Genomic DNA, 18,864 nt, shown 5'->3' with positions numbered 1-18,864 from the left:
GACTTCAGATGGTGATTTTTCTGATTCTAGGTAATTTCCCAGGAATTTAAGAGGCAATCACTTACTCTTGACTTTCAAAGAGAACCTGAACTTGAAAGGCACAGTTGCATCTAAAACTGATCAGTGACGACAGCACTTCCCGGGGAGGGAGGAGAGGCTGCTGACACACCTCGACCTCTGGGCTGAACCACCCTCTTCATTCTCTGGGTTGTAAATCTTCTACCTCAAAAGACCTTTTGAGAATAACTCTTTACCCAAAAAGTGGTTTCTCTATTAGCTGAAGTCCTAAAAAATGTCTGATGACTTTGATAGGGAGCGCTTTGTCAGTATAAAGACTTACTGGCATCTCATCTTCAGGGAAATGTGCTTTTAAGAAAACAAAATTTTAAAAAGTCAAAGTCCTAAAAAAAAAAAAAAAAGTCAAAGTCCTGAAAACATGGATTTTCAATTATGATAGATGGGAACCTTATTAATTATGCTGCTCCATGGCATAGTCAAATAAACCAGAGAATTTGATAAAGATCAACAGTACGCCAGGGTTGAGACTGAAATGTTTTTCCCACCTGGAAATTTATCACATTAATCTACTTAAACAGAAAACATGTGAATGAACACAGGACACACACACACACACAAACACATGTTTTCACTAAAAACTGTATTTGAAGAACAGGCTAATAGAACTCATTTCAGTCTGCAAATTTATCTTTTTATTGAATCTGAAATAAGTCTCAGACATTAACAGGATATAGGATTTTCAAATAAAACTGTATATGTTAGAAAAATATGCATCAAGAGCATATGTACATACATATTCCATAATAAAATAAGACTATGTACAAAGATCACTCCTGCTACTTAATGCTGATCCTAACTTGTTGGATTCTGGTGTTTAAGCACCTCCACGAAACAGAGGCAGCTGAGCACACACCTCTCCTTAACCCCCGACCCCGTGTTTCATTTTCTGGTTTCGCTGGAAAGTTGGACAACTCCCTGGCTGGAGAGCGTGCTGAAAATCGTCCACAGTTTGGGGGGGTCCTCACACTTGTGCTGCCACTCCCAGTGCAGAAGTAGCTCTTCTTTGCTTCCTAGTATCTGCGCACAAAGGACACAGTTGAAGCCAGGCTGGGGCAGAGGCAGGGCAGCCTGGGGGCCAGGACACTTGGGGCCCTGGGGGTCTCCCCTGGGCTCACTGGGTCCTGGCTGCGCTCGTTCCTGTTTCGTGAGGGCTTCCACGTCGTTCTGATGATGGAGGTAGAGTTGTCTTTTCAGTCTGGGGACTGCACAGAGCTCCCCGGCCGAGGGATGATGCCTTAGCAGCTTCCTTCTCTCAGGACGTTTCCAGAAAGGAGCAGCCTGTTTAGTCAGTTCTCCCTGAGCTGCTCTGCTTCCCAGGGAGGGTGAGCTCTCCTCTGGCATTTGGCCCTGGATTTCCTCGCCATGAATGGAAAGCAGGTGGAACTTGATTTCAGCCAGAGACTGGGCAGTGATCTGACAGCGACCACATCTGATCTGGAACCTGGCCTCATCATTCTGGTTCATGAGGAGGTCTTCTTCCAGGTTGGACTTGGTCTCCCTGGAAACGGGGGAGAGAATGTGTCAGATCTCACTGAAAAACTTCTCCTGACAGCTCCTGGCCTGAGGTCAAAGGCAGGAAGAGTAGAGACCGTGTGGGAGACAGAGGCCACGGTGAAGGTCAATGTCGGACCTGTGTGGTGGGGCCTCACACCTCCCAGGCTAGCAGGGCCACTTCGCAAAGAGGGTCCTCCTTTATGCATCTCCTCTGAGAGCTAACTGTTCTTTGGTTACCATGGCAACAGGTGTGCCCACCAGGAGAGCAGGAGGTACCAAACGTTGCAGGAACCCACTGGGTCCAGCTGAGATGACTGTCTCCACCCATCAGGGGGGCCTTCCTAACCCCAAGTACCCAATGCACTTTGCACAGTTTACCTAAAAATCAAAATGGACTCCATTAACCATTCAGAAGTGAGGTTTCTTTGCGGGAGGTGGCTATGTACCTTAGGAAAAGGCACAGGTATCTAAAAGGGAATGGAAATGCCTAAAGAGACACAGAGACACTCCGGAAAAGCCGGGAAGAAACAGGACTGGTGTAGCTTATTTTCAGTGACTGTGAGAGACTGAGTTGAACGTGAAGAGAAAGGACTGAAAACCATCAGAACAACTGGCGATGATGAGGGACCGAGGTTCTAAAGTGCTGGGAGAGGTTTGATTTGCATGGTACTGATGTGCATGCATCTTACAGAAACCCTCTCTGTCACTCAGAGCAAAAGGGACAGACTGAGGGTGCTTCCTTGGTTTACTCAGGACCCTCTGACCCACCTGACAGGCTTTCACATGACTCAGCTGCCTTGTTTACAATGCTGGAAAGCAGCACCACACAGGCAACGATGTAGGAGACGGCTTACCTGGCATCAAGGGGAAACAGACCAAGTGCTGAGGGGTAGGTCTGCACTGGAGGGGCTGAGTCCCCACCACCTGGTATGCCAGTTTTGGGGCAAACGATGCTCCTTCAATATACATTCTCAGGAAATGAGTTTGGGGGAAATTACTCGTCAAAAGGACCATAACCATAGATGTTAAGTTACTCTTTCATATTTCAGATGCAAAATTAATCTCATGCCCCAATGTCTACAGCATCTCTCAAGCTGGCCCTTGTGCCCTGGCTGATGGAGGATGAAATTGGTAAAAAATCATGAATGATCAGGGACCAAAGAGAAATGAGGCCATTCTTCACAGAACAGAGGTAAGTGGTAGCAGTTAACTTCTCCAATCTTAATCTGAGGGCTGTCTTTCCAAACTCACCTTTAGGAATGTGGGATCTGACCCTGATCTGGAATCTGAAAGCTCCTTCTGGCCAGGTCCCCCGTCACCTGCACTTACCTGTCCACCAGTCCCTCCACCTCACAAGGGGTCTGCTCTCTGGTCCTCGGCAGGTCCCCCGGCTGCGGCTCGCAGGGGCAGGGCTCGGTACTGATGGCCACACCGTGCACCTCTTTCAGGTGGCCGAAGTAGACTCTGATGTGGCCGAACACCTTGGCGCAGAACTCGCAGCACACAAGCTTCCTGGGCCGGGAGTCCCCGTGGTGCAGCCGCACATGCGCGCTCAGGCTGCCCCGCCGCTTGTACACCTTCCGGCAGAGCCGGCAGCTGTAAGGCCGGCTGTCCGGGGGTGCGCTCGTGTGCTCGCGGAGGTGCTGCTTGGAGGAGAAGGGGTTGTCACACACGTGGCTCCGGTGCCAAGTCTTCCTGAGGCCGGAAAACCCGTTGCTGAAGGCAGAGTCGGGCTTTGGGGGCTGGCCGTCCTCCTTCCAGTCCAGATGCTTGGGGGCTAGGGAGTGATCGAAAGACACCAGGCTCCCGGGTGGCGGGGGCTGGAGGGCGGCTGGAGGCGAGGCCAGGGCTGGCAGGACGGGGACAGGTTTGGGCATGATGCTCCGGTATTTTTTCACGGCCCCCGGTTTTTGGTTCCTGGCTTCTTGGGGATCACTTTTGACTCTTTCTTTGCTGTCTTTACAACTAAGGACACATTTCCACCTTTTCCCCTGAAATGTCAGAAGATCGTCTGGGCCCTTGCGTTTTCTTCCTCTTCTCTTCACTGTCTCACCGTTCAGTTTTGTTCTGTGGTTGAGGTCGGGCTTGCTGGCTGGGCAGAAGGCAGTGTCACCGGGGCTCTGTCCAGGAGCCGGTGGGGCAGGTCCCCTGTCCCCCACCTGGGGGGCCGCACGGAAGCCTTCTGGGGTGGAGGGGGTCTGGTCCCTGGCAGTCCTGAGCCCAGGGAAGGGGACATGCGCAGTGTTCACAGCGGCTCCGCTCCTGTAAACCTGCGCCGTCTTCACTCTCGAGTAGGGCAGGATGGGCAGTTTACCTCTGGGGATGGAAGAGGGCACCTGGACCGCATTTCCAATGACGCCTGGTGACGACAAAATGGCTTTGGTGGGATCGACCGGTTCTTGAGGTTTTTCACTGGCGACAGCAGAAAGTTTCCTGGGGGTTTTCTTGCCTGGAACTTTCGCTCTTCCTGAACTCTTCAGGAGGCCCTGCTCGGCGGAGGGCTCCTCTGGTGTGGCCAGTGCTGGGGTGGCAGGAGGAGTCCGACCTCCGTGGTTGCTGGACCCTGGAGGCCCGGGGTCTCGGTGGCCACTCCTGTTGGTCAGCACAGCTGGGGCTTGGTCTGGTGCCGGCTTGGGTGGCCTGGGCTTGTGTGGGGGCTCAGGATGCTCAGGTGGGGAAGGGGCTGCTTGGGTTTGGGCAGGTTTGCTGCAACCCCTCTCGGAGGAGGAACCGAGCCCCGGCTTCTTTCTGACTCCTTTGCCGGGTCTCGGAGGCTGGTACCGGGGGATGGGCAGCTTTAGGTTCTCCGGCAGAGGCAGCCGGGGTTTCTGGATCGGCTGAGCTGAGGCTACGTGCGGCAGAGCGACCAGCGAGAAGGTCCCTTCCTGGCCGGCCACCTGCATCAGCGCGTAATTCTGCGGGGGCATCCCCAGGGGCGTGGAGCCGAGGGAAGGGCCTGGATTCGCCTGATCAGAGAGTGAGGGCGCCGGGCCCGGCAGCACTCTGGGTGCCAAGACTTGGGGTGCAATCTTTGGAGCGATGGTTCTAAACTGACTCTTATTCTGCAGGCCTTTCCCACCGTGAATCGCCCCAGGAGGGATATTTGGTTCGCCTGCAAGGACAACACAACATTAAAAAAAAAAAAATCATTCTGGGATCACTGTCCTGTGGTGAGAGCACAGGTAAGCATCCAACCATCTCTGCCTGGAAGCATCCTTGGACCCAGCCCTACCCTTGGGTGCAGAGCTAGTGTTCCTCAAGATGGAGGTCAGCTCCTGCCCACCTTCCCAGGGACTGATGACTTATTCTCCAGGGTTCCATGGCCCTTGTCATAATGCTCACCACTTTCCATGGTAATTTATCTGTTTGTTCATCTCTACTACGAAACACAGAGCATCCTGAAAGCTGGGACTGTCCTTGTACTCTGCAAATCCATCCTCCCCGTTGACCTCACTCTGATTTATTTTACAGGCCAGTGCTCCCCACCCTGTCCCTGAGCTCTGGCCTACATCCCCTCTGGCATGTTCTGCTGCAGACTCTCATTTCTTTCATATAAATGTCTTGCTTTCCCTATTAAACTGATGCTCTGTGAGCACAAAGCCCATATTGCATCCCACTGTATCTCTGGTAGGAAACAAACGTTTCTTGTCCCAAACTCCTTTCTCACTCGGTTTTAGGACACATCTGACCCACTGGCAGCGCCATCTGTCCTACACACAGCGATGCAAGCCAGACTGAATGCTGGCTCTGTGGCTGCTTCCCCGTGTGACTTGTGAATTTCTTCTCACACCTCTCAAACTGTTTATGTGTGCTTTTGCAATTAAATCACCAGTATTAAAAAAGTTGATGTGACACCTTACACACATGTTGGAAGAAAAACAAAAAGATACAGAGTGATAAAGACACAGAGACAACATAAAAAATACATGGATCACACAAAGAGGCCCTTCCAGGACACCGATGGGAACAATTTTAACTGACAGGCTAACACTTCATATTTGAGATTTATTAGGCTGACCGAAAAGCCATGATTACCGCTCTGAGGGGACAATTATGGAAACATTTCCATGCACTGCTTCTAAGGACTGAATCATTGGTTTTCTCCCCTAAGGCCTCAAGCTCCTGAGTCCTGGCTGCAGAAGAATTTCTCATTTCTGGGTACCTTGTGTCAGTCAGCTTATGTTTTCCAGGTACCCACACTATTCTAGAGATGGCTGCCACACATGGTTTTTTTTCTGAAACCACTGGGGCCAGATGTGCTTTGGAATTTACACTTTCAAATTTTAAAAAAGTAATAAGATGCTTACAGCAGATGTTACATAACACCCTGTTGCATAATACCCCGAATTAAACCTATTACCACTTCTGTAGTGAAATATATGAGCATTCACAAGGTGGGGGGTCGGGGAATGATTTTTAAAGTTCTTATTTCAGTTTAGGCTTTGCCTCTGAATGTGTTTTAATATCCAACTTTTGATAACATTTTTTGTTTTCAGAGCCTGTTGGATTTGGGAGTTATAGGAAGAGGATCAAAGAACTATTTGTTTAGGAACTTCCAAGGGTATAAAGGGCTTCCCAGGTGGCACACTGATAAAGAATCCACCTGCTCAATGAAGGAGACGCAAGAGACTCGGGTTCAAAGATCCCCTGGAGTAGGAAATGGCAACTCACTCCAGTATTTTTGCCTGGAAAATTCCATGGAGAGAAGAACCTGGTGGAATACAGTCCATGGGGTTGCAAGGAGTTGGATACAACTGCCTGCTACTTCATGCCATGTCATGTATCATGTCATGTGAAATGTATAAAGATGAAATGATACAGCTTTTCCCTTAGTTAGCTGGCAATCTAGTGAAACAGCCCATTAAACATTAAAAATCAACCTTGATTTTAATGTCTACAGTGAGTGAACTAACAATTTTGGCACAAAATTGATTTTTTTCCGCAAAAATGACACTGCAAATAAATAGCGTAACAGGGTTAAAATATGTACTGACTGACCAACTTATTCTAGACAGTAATCACTGTTTGGTGAAGAAAAAGTATGCTAGAAACATATTTCCCATGGTATTATAACATACATTAGAGGAAGAAGGAAAAAGACTCATGTTAAGGTCGGAAAGATCAGACAAGGATAATTATGTAATCTGTTGTTTTCCTTTTTGGCTTTGTGACCATAAAGTTCATGGGTAAACTGACTGGTTGATCACCTCATAATAGTCACCTAAACTGATTGGCTATATCTGCTTCATCTTCCTGCATAGTTTAATTTATTTTTTAAGTTCTATTTCCACAGCTTTTAAATTTAAACATCTTTCATGTTAAACCTCATTTTAACCTTTTGGAAGAAGTACTGAAGTAAGCTGTAAATAAATACATTAAACCAGGATTGAGAGAGTTTACAGAGAGCTTAAAATTATTGACAGCTTTTGGTTGCCAAGTGACAAAGCTTGTTAAATAATTACACTGACAATCACAATGGTCTTTGCATCTATACAACCTATCACTGGGCGATTTCTGTTTAGTTCCTACTCCTAAGTGATGGAATACACAGTATTTATAGCAAGAAGAGCTGAAAGAGACGCTATGTTGGCCTTAATTAGTCTCAAGTCTGTGTGAAATACAATAATATGTGACAATAATGCATTGCAGCACAAGACACCTCACTTGTCTGCTCAAGTCTGTTCAACTGGCTCTTCATCCCAGACCGGAGCCTAAGTCCTTGCAGGGGCCTTAAGGGCCTGGAGCCCTGGGCTCCTGGGAGTGCTCCAACCTAGTCCCTTCCTGGGTTCTCTCCAGGCACAGCAGCCTTGCTGCTGATCCTCACAGGGGCCACACACCTGAGTCCCAGAGACTCACACATGCTGCTCTTACCACCCTGACTTGCTTCCCTAGATCATCCCCAGTAAGGGCTGCAGCATTTCCTTCAAGTTTTGCTCAAATAGCCTCTTCATAGCAAACTCTTCTCTTAGTAAAGCGAAGAGCCTTAGTAAACGTGTAGCCCCATTCTGAACTCCCTGCCCCACTTCCCATTTCCGTCTCCTCCAGCACACTTGCTCCATCTCATGGATTACATTATGGTCTGCAGTCCCCACCCCACACCCCCTCCATAAAAGTGAATTCCTTGACGATGGGGAGTTTATTTACCTCTTTAGGGCCTGGAACAGGGTTACGGATGTGTTCAGAAATCTGATAATTACTTGTTAAATTTGTAAGTGATACTTGTAATAAAGTGATCAGTAAATGAAAGAAAAAAAACACAATTTAAAAGCAAACTGAACATTGCCATGTTACGTTGAAAATTAAAAAAAGAAATAGAGAATAGATCTCTGGAATACTTTTTTTCAATTTAACTTGCCCACCATCAGAATAAGGATAGCACCATGATTTTTTTGTTTTTAAAGAAAACAAATAAACAAACAAAAAACCTTTTAAGGTTAAAGGGGAGAGGTGAGGCCAAATGACTAACCATCTGAGGAGGTAATAAGAGAGAATGGTAAATGATGCTATTGGGGTACAAAGAAACAAGCAAGCTCTGAAGAAGAAATTGCTTTAAAGAAAACACACACACAAAGAGGGGAAAAGAAGGGGATTAGAGAGAAAACAGGAGGAAACTAGAAGTGGAAAAACTGACCCTCAGAGCAGAGAATGGCTCTGTCAGCGTGATGAGGAGCAGAAATAACAAAGAACAAAAGATGCAGCTGAAGCAACAACTGGTGGTCAAGGTCACCTCAAAGTCCCCAAAGACTTCGGCTAGGAAGGGGCTCCCCAGGTTTTATGACTAAGTATAAGAAAGCAATCTTCTGACAGTTAAGGTTCCCAGCAATGGAGCCAGTTATATTTATTGAACTGCTCCAGAAGGGAGGGAGAGGGCTAATTATGATGTATTTAAAGTAGATATGCTTCAACGAATCTTCAGAAATTCCTATATTACAGTGGAAATAAAATCTCACATGAAGACCAATGACAGTCACAGGAAAAGGAAGCCGATTGTGGTCCCGGAGCAAAGGAAACTTTAGGGTAACCACAATCCCAGCAAGGGAGAGTACTGATCAGTGAGCAACCTGGGAAGACAGAGCCCTGGGTGACAGGTACGGGGCCTGCCACGCAGTCAATTTTGCCCAGGTTCCCTGAAATTCAAAGAGGTAGATCCTGGGGTAGAAAAGTATATCAATTAGCCTCATGATCAATAATCAGAAGAAATCTGTGGGGTGAAAGGATAAGGCCTTACAGGATAAACTGAACTTACTCACACTTAACTCGATCTGTTGGGAATTCCATACAGATGGAACAGGTATAGAACAGATCATGAAGGTGATGTTGAGTCCCTTCTCCCAGAATCATTAATGATGAGGTAATAAGGAATGAAATGATGCATTAGAAGAAAATCATAACAGGAGAAAGAGGGCAAGGCCACAAAAATAGAGGGAAAAACTCCTTAGGAATTACTCAAATGTTCAGCAGGAGGGTACTAATACAACAGCCAACCATGCAACAGAATACTATGCAGCAGTAGAAACAAAGTACTATTACAGGGTACAAATACAATACTCAGCCAATCAAGCAAAGTGATACATAACACTCTCCAAGATGTGAGATACTATCACTTGGATTTTTTTTTTTTAAAGTAGTGAGAGACACACACAAACTAATTCCGATGTATACACAGAACATCTCTCAGAGGAAACCAAAGAAAGTAGTCTTAGTGTGGCCTTGGGGGGTAAAGGCACAGTGGTGGGGGGTAACTATAGGGTGGGATGAGATGAATGCATATTTTCCACTGAATATTCTCTATGCCTAGCACAGAGGAAGGTACCTATAAATATTTGTTGAATGAATGAAAGGCAAATGAAGGTTTCCTTTTTGGATCTGTTTTGCAAAAGGAGTATCTTTGGGGATGTTGGTGATGGGTAAGTGTGCGTCCGTTTGTAAATGACTGTGTCTAGATGACACAGAGAACATTTCAAGTTTTTCCTTTCCTTGCCTACTTAAGGATAAGAATTGCTAGTGATAAGAGAAGTAATTGAATCATCTGACAGGCAGTGCATCACCACCCCTCAAGGTTCAGTCCTGGGAAGCATCAGAGCTCATTATCTTCCAAGGACAACTGAAGTGCTGAGAACCATCTCTCCCAACATTTGGCTCCTTAAAATAAAACAAGGCAGGGGCTTCCCTGGTGGTCCAGTGGTTGGGACTTCACACCTTCCAATGAAGGGGTGCTGGTCAGGCAGCTAGGATCCCTGACATGCCTCGAGGCCAAAAAACCAAAAACATGGACCAGAAATGATACTGTAAGAAATTCAATGAAGACTTTAAAGGTGATCCACAATAACAACAACAAAATCTTAAAAAACGTAAAACAAAGCGATTTGCAATAAAGGTCAGTTATGCTATAATAACCACAAGTTTTGTTTTTTTTTTAAAGTAGTTTGAACAACAGGAGTGTTTAGAGAAGCTGCAAATGCCATGAAGTTTTTTAAAACACTGAAACGGTACGACTGTAGCAAGTCTTTCACAGCTACGCGGCTGCAACAGTGGTTTATCCCACGACACATTTACAAGGCCTCTCTCCCAGATGGTGTGATCTAAAACCCCTCACCTGTCACCTACTAAATCACAGATTTCAGAGAACTGTGCACTAAATGGTAAGTCGAAATTTCCACTGACATTCATCATTTCTGGAAATCCTGCGAAATTACCCATAACACAGTTAAAGAGGCTCATAGGACTCCCAGGCACTAAACATGGACTTTTATTAACTGGAAACATGAAAGGCTCACTCAGTAAAATTAATTTTGCACAATTCTACAATGCAAATACTTAGTATTACAATTTTAAATGTGGGCTGTTTTTAATATGTTAAGTGTATTAAAAATAATTATTTTGAGGAGTGACATTTACAGTTGGTGAGAATTTGATCTAACTGTGGCTTAAAGGAAAATGAGGTTGTAGTGAGTCCTTATTATGGTCTAGAATCTGTGCTGGGTCTCTTAAGTGAATCCTTATGCAAACTCGACAAAGAGGGTATTACTGTCCCCCTTAACAGATTAAGCAAAAAGAGGCTTGAGGAAGTTAAGTAACAGCTGAAGTCCGCATCCATCTGATTCTAATGTGGACAATGAGCTTCTACTTCTTCATTCTCCCCTCAAAAGGGGGAAAATTTTTAGGCTTCCTTGGTGGCTCAGTGGTAAAGAATCTGCCTGCCAATGCAGGAAACATGGGTTTGATTCCTGATCCAGGAAGATCCCATATCCAAACTAAGCCTGTGGGCCACAGCTACTGAACCGGTCGTTCTAGAGTCTGAGCCAAAACTACAGAAGTCCATGCCCTAAGGTTCATGCTCCGCAACAAGAGAAGCCACAAAAATGAGAAGCTCGCACACCACAACTAGAGAGCAGCCCTTGCTTGCCACAACTAGAAAAAAGCCTGTGCAGCAATGAATACCCAGCACGGCCAAAAATAATCCATCAATCAATCAATAAAATTAATTAATAAAATTAATTGAAAAGGGGGAAAGTCTTTACAAAATTGCCCTTAACTCCAAAATATATTATATTTTATATTACATAATTTATATATTATATTAAAATATAATATTATCTCTAAATTTTAAGGAGGGGGGAAAATGTGAAAGTAGAAATGGCTGTTGTATCCCCAAACTTCAATGACCATTAAAATATTCTTTCCAACAGCCCACTAATTAGAGAACTGATGAAAAACTAAGAGTCACTTGAAGGTAAAAGCAGATATTCAAAGTTGAGCTTACCAATTACTAACCAGAGGATTCTGATGAATCCAATAAGGTGGCTAGCTATTTGTCTGGAGAAAGGACCAAGTGGGTCCTGTGTGCATCTCCTCCATCACATCTAACTGATGGGTGTGGCTGCACATGAGAGGCAGCAGAGGGAAGATTCGGGTCAGTAGTCCACGAGCCCACAGCCAAGCTAGCCTCATTAGGCTGCTTCACAACACGCCCCCATACAGACAGTGTTAAGAGACAAGCACATAAAGCAGGCAGTTCTCCAATAGCTGCAAAAACTCACTTCCTGATTTCCACCCGCAGAACCAAGGCTCAGGGTGCTGCTTCTGAACAAAGTTGCTCCCACTCGACCCTTGGCTGGCTTGGACATGGTTCCACCATCACTCCATCTAGGGAGACACCGAGGTCCGTGGCTAAGTCCAGAGCAGTGAACAGGTAGAGAAAGAGGGTCCCTGCTCTTGACACAGAGCTCCCTGGCTCTAGGCCCAGAACAAGAGTGCTGCCAAGCACTCTTGGCCACAAAAGAGCCCAAACTTTTAGGGCTTGTTTAGGTTTTAATTGTATTAAACCAAGAAACTCCATTTTCAGTTTTATTGCTTGGCATCCCCATTCTCCCTCTCACTTGGCTTTCCAATAATAAGTTCCAGTTGGGGTTCAAACTGTTTCCCAGGATGGTCTCTGGTTAAAACCAGTATGGTGAAACCCTTAAGTCCGAGATGAAAGAAAGGCCTCTGAACATGGGGGGAGATCAATTTAATTTTGTTGAAAAACCTATAAACACATGGAGCCATTGCCTACTGGCTCCCCCAGGCGCCTCCAGGCTCTGCGGCGCCGTCTGCAGGGCTGTGTTGAGTGCTGGCAGGAGAGACAGTGCTGTAAAGCACGCTGGCAGCATAGGCACAGTGTTCTTTGCTTCTGAGGACTCAGGATGCCGAGACCACTCCAGTCCACACATCCACAGCACTCAGACCTCCCAGAGTCACTCTACTAGGACCCCTAGTTGAAGAAATCCGACACCATACAGAGAAAGCAAGACAGTCCCACCTGGCAATCTTGTATCTTGAGTCCATTCTGCTTGGCACACTTGCCCTTGCTGAACTGAGGTCCCAGTCAGCTCCCTTCCCTCCCCTCTTGCAGCCACACCAGGGATGTCCTGGCACCTTCCATTCAGCACGGGCTTTGAGAGCTGTCTTGCTCATCATTGGCTAGCTTAGCAAGGAAGAGAATTCTTTTTTGAGCAAAAGAGATCCTTTTCTTTCCTAGCACTATCCAATGCTGTTTCTTCAACATTAATCCAATGATAAGGCATATTTCATGTGTCAGGTACTGTGCAAAATACTTTGGATGCATTATCTCCTTTAATCCCCACAATCCACTGAGTTAGGAATTACTGCTCATTTTCATTTTACAGATACAGATTTCAAAGCCAGCAGGTAACAGACTGGAATTCAAGGCTTGGCCCAGGTGACACCAAAGGCTCTTCCCAGTTCTACCTGCTGCCTGGAAGCTGTATCCATGGTGATGGCCACCGTCATAGTCTCCAGTGGGAAGACACGGGTTTAGGGGTTCAGACAGATGTGGGTTCAACTCCTGTCTCTGTCTCAGAGTTTAGGAAAGTCACTCACTCTCAGCCTGAGTGTTCTTATTTATGAAGTGTGCATAATTGTATCTGGTTGTTGTCAGGATTAAATGAAAGAAGTATCCATAAACGTGCCAGGGTGGGGTCTACCACATGGCAGTTTTGCAGTAGACATTAGTTTTCCACTCTTGCTCCCTCTCTCTCTTTCCTGGCTGCACTGGGTCTTCAATGCTGCAAGAGGGCTGTCTCTAGTTTTGGTGCCCTGACTTAGCTGCTCCAGGGCACGTGGGATCTTCCTGCACCAGGGATTGAACTTGTGTCCCCTGCACTGGCAGGCTGGTTCTTAACCACTGGACCATCAGGCAAGTCCTCTGTCCTCTACTTTCTCTTGCCAAGAAGTATGAGGCTCCTGACACTTATATTTAGTGGGAGGAAAAAGAAAAAACAAACAAACACAAATCTTGACCATGAATCATATGGAAACAGCGTTGTTGTTGTTCAGTCACTAAGTCATGTCTGACTCTTTATGACCCCATGGACTATAGCCTGCCAGGCTCCTCTGTTCATTGGATTTCCCAGGCAAGAATACTGGAATGGGTTGCCATTCCTTCTCCAGGGGATCTTCCTGACTCAGGGATGGAACCAGTGTCTCCTGCATGGCAGGCAGATAGATTCTTTACCACTGAGCCACCAGGGAAGCCCAGTGGAAATAGTACTGAATCCTTAAAAGGGTATTTCTTTGTTGAGAGGGAAATGAAGTAAAATGGGAAGAAATAACTATTCCTTGTGAATGATTCTCCCAGTAAACCTGTAAAGCATTTCTTTCTTGCCTGTCTGGGGCCACCCACTCTGGCAGCTTCATCTGATCCAGCCTACTAGGCTCTCTTCCCTGCCCGTCCCCCCCACCCCATTTTTTCATGCAGTTGACAAAGTGCTAATCAGATTAACAGTATTTAGTGAAAAGCAGTGAACAGATGTGCATTGCAAAGAGCAGTTTTCTGGGGCCACTCTCCTCTGCTTTTGTTTATACTGAGAATTGATACTAATTGCAATGGTTCTCCAGCTTAGCAGGGAAGAAAGCACCTTCTCTGGTAGACCTTCAGGGCGTGGGGTAAGCCCAGGTCTCAAGGGTCCTGTGAGGGACGGGAACTCTGGTCACATCTTGGGAGAAGGGTGAGAGCAATGGACATGCAGTTTTTCATTTTGGGAGAGAAAACATGTGAGTGCTCGAGGGTGTGGGCAGGGCAACCAGAAGTTTGAAAGCGCTTGTGAATGTCAGTATTTTGCTGGAGAAATCATTAAGAAATATGTTTAAGATAGCTTGTGTATAGAAAGAAGAATTTGGCACCCAAAGAGGAACTACAGCCCATAAAATCGAACAAATTAGATATGTAAATACATCATGAACTGGGAGAAAACAAGCATTCTTTATGAACAAGTTTAAAAGCCAATTACCTAAAATATTAACGTGAGAAAAAATGTTACACAATGTGGGTTTTGTTAAATTCAAGCAGGTAATTATTCTTTTCAAGTCATATAATTAATGTCCCAAATAAAAAGAAAATTTAAAAAGCTCTATCATTTAAAATACAGTTTAATAATGCTCGATTTCAGTGACTTTCCCCTTCATTTTAATCAAGCCCCCTTTATCAGTCCTTATTTCTAGGGGGAACTATTTTGAATTTCAAGTGCCTTTGATGAAAAACAGTTGAAAACTCTATGAGATAGTCTTATTTTTAATGCTTTGAGAAAGATGAAGCTTTTTCGGAAAAAAAAAAAAAAACAAACCCTGTAGCGTGTGCAAGATTTTATTCACTATTATAAAGCAGTTGATTTGGTATCTTTACCCAAATCTAAAAATGACTGAGCAGCATCAGAATTTAACTAAGAGTTAATGATCACTGGGGGACACAGAGCAGGACAAAGGCAACTTTTGAGATACTTGATAAGCCCATTTCCCCACTATTCTTTTCATTGTTAATATTACTAGAATTGTGAATATTCAGTTGAACCTGAGAAGACATTGCTCACTGAAGCTCATCAAAGCAAAATCAGCACATCATTTCATCTGAAGTCCAAACTCCCATAAACAAATATACCTGTACAAGTTGTCTTTCCAGGAGATTCCAACATCTTCTGAGTCAGCAGTTTCTCCACAGGACTGGGGAGCAGGGAGACATCTCCTGCAAGACAGCTTTAGTGAGTCAGTATCTCAGGGCAAGAAATCTTCCACCAACAAGTTAAAAACGGGCCCCTTCTATTTACATCTTGTATTTCAATATCAGTTGGAACAGTTACTATCTGGGATGACAGTTGGTGAAGAAAACCTTTTCCTTAGTGGGATAAACAGAAAGAACAAGGTTTCAACATCAGAACATGCAGACAGTTGGAACAAACTAGGGTGTGTGCACACTGTGCTTGATTTTGGTCAAAATACCCTGCTTATGAAACTCAAGTGGTGAAGATCACAATGTTTCAACTGCAGTATAGTTAAAAGCAAGGGGCTGGAATCACAAGGATATTCTTATTTTTATACCATTACTACAAAAGTAGATTTGCTGTATGTACATAGAACAGACCTTTTTAAAGAATGTACAAACTGCATTTTTTAAAAAAATGAAATAATGGTTCCACTGCTTTATGGCAGAGTTTTATAGATGATCTATCTTCACTTCCGATTTATCTTCAACTCACAAAGATTTAGGACATTTTTTTTCTTTTAATGCAAGTTTTTCTATATCTCAACTTTTATGTCAAATAGTTCATGATTTTAAGTCCAAATGTACAGCACCATGTATTTCTACATTATGTAGATACTTATTCCCTGAAACTCCTGCTTATTAGTAAGTCTTGATGGTTTCTCATTTCTTCAATCAAGGTACCTTCTACCTTAACACAGAGAGACCACCTGTGATACTGACTCTGGAAAGAAAATAAAGAAAATGAAGTGCCAGACACTGCTGGCACTGAGATCCTGAGTTTGCGGGGAACTACTTCTATGAGGTTGACCAGCCTAGCTCTGTGTGGGCTAACTCACATATACTGCACAGAGTGAGGTTCAGCTAATGCTGACCTGAATCACTAAAAAAATAAAGAATAACAATGAAGCCGTCAGAGTTTGAAAGCTGTAGAACCAATCTGGATTCCTTTTCTTTTGAAGTCTGCCCAGCTTCTCCTCTATCAATATCTTTATTGTTCTCTGGATGCAACTAGAGAGCTGGCTGAAGGAAACATTTACTCTCATCTCCAGGTTAGGAACGTGTAACAGTTAACCCCTCATTTTCCCTGAGGGGATGAAATGATGACAAAGTCCACCTGCTCTCTTTTCCCTGAGACTCTGCAGTTTGTAGGTTTGTATGCTTAGGTAGATACTCCCGGTCCAGATCAGGTTTCATGCCTGATCATCCATGGATACTCCCAGAATGCCACGGGTGTCTTTCCACAGTGCTTACCCTGACTGGTCCCACCCTGTACTTTCCACTCCCACTACCTACTGCCTGGAGCCAGAGAAACCCAGCCATTGTGAACACTGGACAACATCATAAATGCAAAGTTTCCAGTCCTGAACTGCAGACCAATTCCACAGTCTGTTTCTTATCCTAACAGACTTCCTTCAGTTCTTCACTGGGACCAGCCAGGTTGTTCCTGTTGCCTTTCTGAAGCCTCACCCCTCTGCCCTACCCTACCCTATCCCCATCTCTCTCCCTTTTCAGTGATTTTGTCATTGACCTTGCAATGAAATGAATACTGGTGACTCCTCCCCCTGCCACCCCCCACCAAATTCACATGTTGAAATTCTAACCTTCAGTGTAAGGGTATTAGGAGGTGGCACCTCCTAATACAGTCTGCACCTTTAGGAGATGAGTAGGTCATGAGGGTGGAGCCCTCGTGAATGGGATTAATGCCCTTATAAAAGGGACTCCAGAGATTTCTCTTCCTCTTTTTCTGCCATGTGAGGATATACTGAGATGATGGCAGTCTGCTACCCAGAAGGGGGCTCTCACCACTTAGAACCTGATCTTGAACTTCTAGCCTCCAGAACTTGAGAAATGAATTTCTGCTGTTTAGAGGCCACTCTGACCATAGTACTTTGTTATAGCAGCTTAAAGTGCCTGAGATCTTGTGGGGAACAGAGAGATCACTGTTCCTTCTTCCTATTTCTACACTCCCCTCTTTAATGATACAACACAAATAAGTCTACCTTCTCTGGGGTGGGGGTCAGGAGCAAGCATCTCCATTGGTCTAAATATGCACCATTCATCTTAAGTCCTCCAACAAGGCAGATGAAAAGATATATGCCTTAGTATTAGGAAATGGCCACCTGATGCAAAGAGCTGACTCATTTGAAAAGATCCTGATGTTGGGAAAGATTGAAGGCAGGAGGAGAAGGGGATGACAGAGGATGATATGGTTAGATGGCATCACTGACTCAATGGACATGAGTTTGGGTAAACTCTGGGAGTTGGTGATGGACAGGGAGGTCTGGCGTGCTGTGGTTCATGGGGTCGCAAAGAGTCGGACACGACTGAGCGACTGGACTGAACTGAATCAGGAAATGGGGTGTTCCCAATGCTGTGCTGCACCCACACATGTCTCCAGGCCCCTCTGTGGCCTCAGGGCTTCTACACCATTGATGAGACCCCCGAAGTCAGGAGGCTTCCTGGTCATCCCACCTAAAGGCAGTGCTCAGCCACACACACAGCTCTTTTCTTTCTCTGCTTTAATTGTCCTTCACAGCGCTTATTTTTATAATGAGATTGTCTCCTCCTCCTACACGGTAAGCTCACTGTCAGGACCTTGGCCCCCAGTCCCTGTCTGGTACATGGCCATCATACAATGTGCTGTTCACTAGCTGAGTGACCTGATAGCTCTTAGCTACACTGTGTTGCTTTCTCCTGTGCTTTTGCTGGACACAAAACTATACAAACAAAATCAACAACTGTAAATAATCCCGGGGCTGTCTCTCCCTTTCAAGTTACTGCCCTATCTCCTTTCTTTTCTTCCTGAGAACACTTACCATAGGTAGAGTATATAATATGTTCCCTGTTTCTACATATCAACAGGTGTCTTTCCTTACCCTAAACCATAAGCCCCCTAGTGAAGGGCTAAAATGTCCCTCCATCATGGGTCAGATTCAGTACTCAAGGTACGATCTCACTTCATCTTCTACCAGCTCTTGATCATAGTATCTCTGGATCACAGATGCAGACACTGAATCTTTCTGGCAAGTCACAAGCTGGCAGGGGAGAGACGGGTTTGAACCCAAGTCTGTCTGGCCCCAAAGTTGCTCTCCTTCCATTTCAACACACTGAACATATAAAGGGGTTTGCTGATGACTGTTAATATGTCAGTCTCCTCCAGTGACTGTGAGTGCCACACCATCCATCTCTGTGTTGAGAAAGTTAGTCTTTTTAACTTTTTCCAATCAGAGAATGTAACCATCAGGAGAGACAAAGAGCTTCCTTTTCTAACAGGAGTCTATAGCATGGTTGCTGGAGATTTACAGGACAGTTAAGATTTTTAAGGAAATTTACACAGAAAGAGTTCCTTCACAATGTGCTTGAATGCCAGGCTTCTTCTAGGGCGGTGGCCTTCTTCTTTTATACTATTTTCTTTTTAAAAATTTTTATTGAAATATAGTTTATTTACAATGCTGCGTTAGTTTCCATATAGCAAAATGAGTCAGTTATACATATATCCAGTCACTTTTAGAGTCTTCTCTCATTAGGGCCATTACAGAGTACTGAGCGGAGTCCCCTGTGCTATATGGTCCTTGTTGGCTACCTATCTTATACATAGTAGTACGTATGTGTCAATCCCAAACTCCATGGTGGCCTTCTTTAACAGAGCTTCTGGTGAACAAACTGCTTAGGTTTACACCAAAGTGAAACTTTTAAAAATCATTAATTACACAGTCTATTTAATAACACTTTTAGGCACTGACTTAAAAGAGGTT

The 18,864-nt window shown here is 44.9% G+C and overlaps 1 protein-coding gene across 9 annotated transcripts in view; it reads right to left on the bottom strand.

Moving 5' to 3' along the window:
* Positions 1-687: 687 nt before the first annotated feature.
* Positions 688-18,864, bottom strand: part of ZNF438 (zinc finger protein 438) — a 184,455-nt gene continuing 166,278 nt past the window's right edge. For 8 of the 9 annotated variants that reach the window (XM_043479143.1, XM_043479146.1, XM_043479145.1 and 5 more), the window contains 3 exons: positions 15,008-15,091; positions 2,902-4,684; positions 688-1,576 (listed from right to left, as the gene is read on the bottom strand). In XM_043479143.1, coding sequence (XP_043335078.1) covers positions 958-1,576; positions 2,902-4,684; positions 15,008-15,091 — 2,486 coding nt within the window. In that variant the 3' untranslated portion in view covers positions 688-957. Of the gene's footprint in view, positions 1,577-2,901; positions 4,685-11,612; positions 11,719-15,007; positions 15,092-18,864 lie in introns of all 9 variants that reach the window. The other variant, XM_043479150.1, reaches the window with a different exon arrangement.

The sequence above is a fragment of the Cervus canadensis genome, chromosome 10, assembly GCF_019320065.1.
Source record: "Cervus canadensis isolate Bull #8, Minnesota chromosome 10, ASM1932006v1, whole genome shotgun sequence".
NCBI classification, from domain to species: domain Eukaryota; kingdom Metazoa; phylum Chordata; class Mammalia; order Artiodactyla; family Cervidae; genus Cervus; species Cervus canadensis.
Note: the sequence above shows the minus strand (reverse complement) of the source record. Positions and strands in the feature narration are given on the sequence as shown.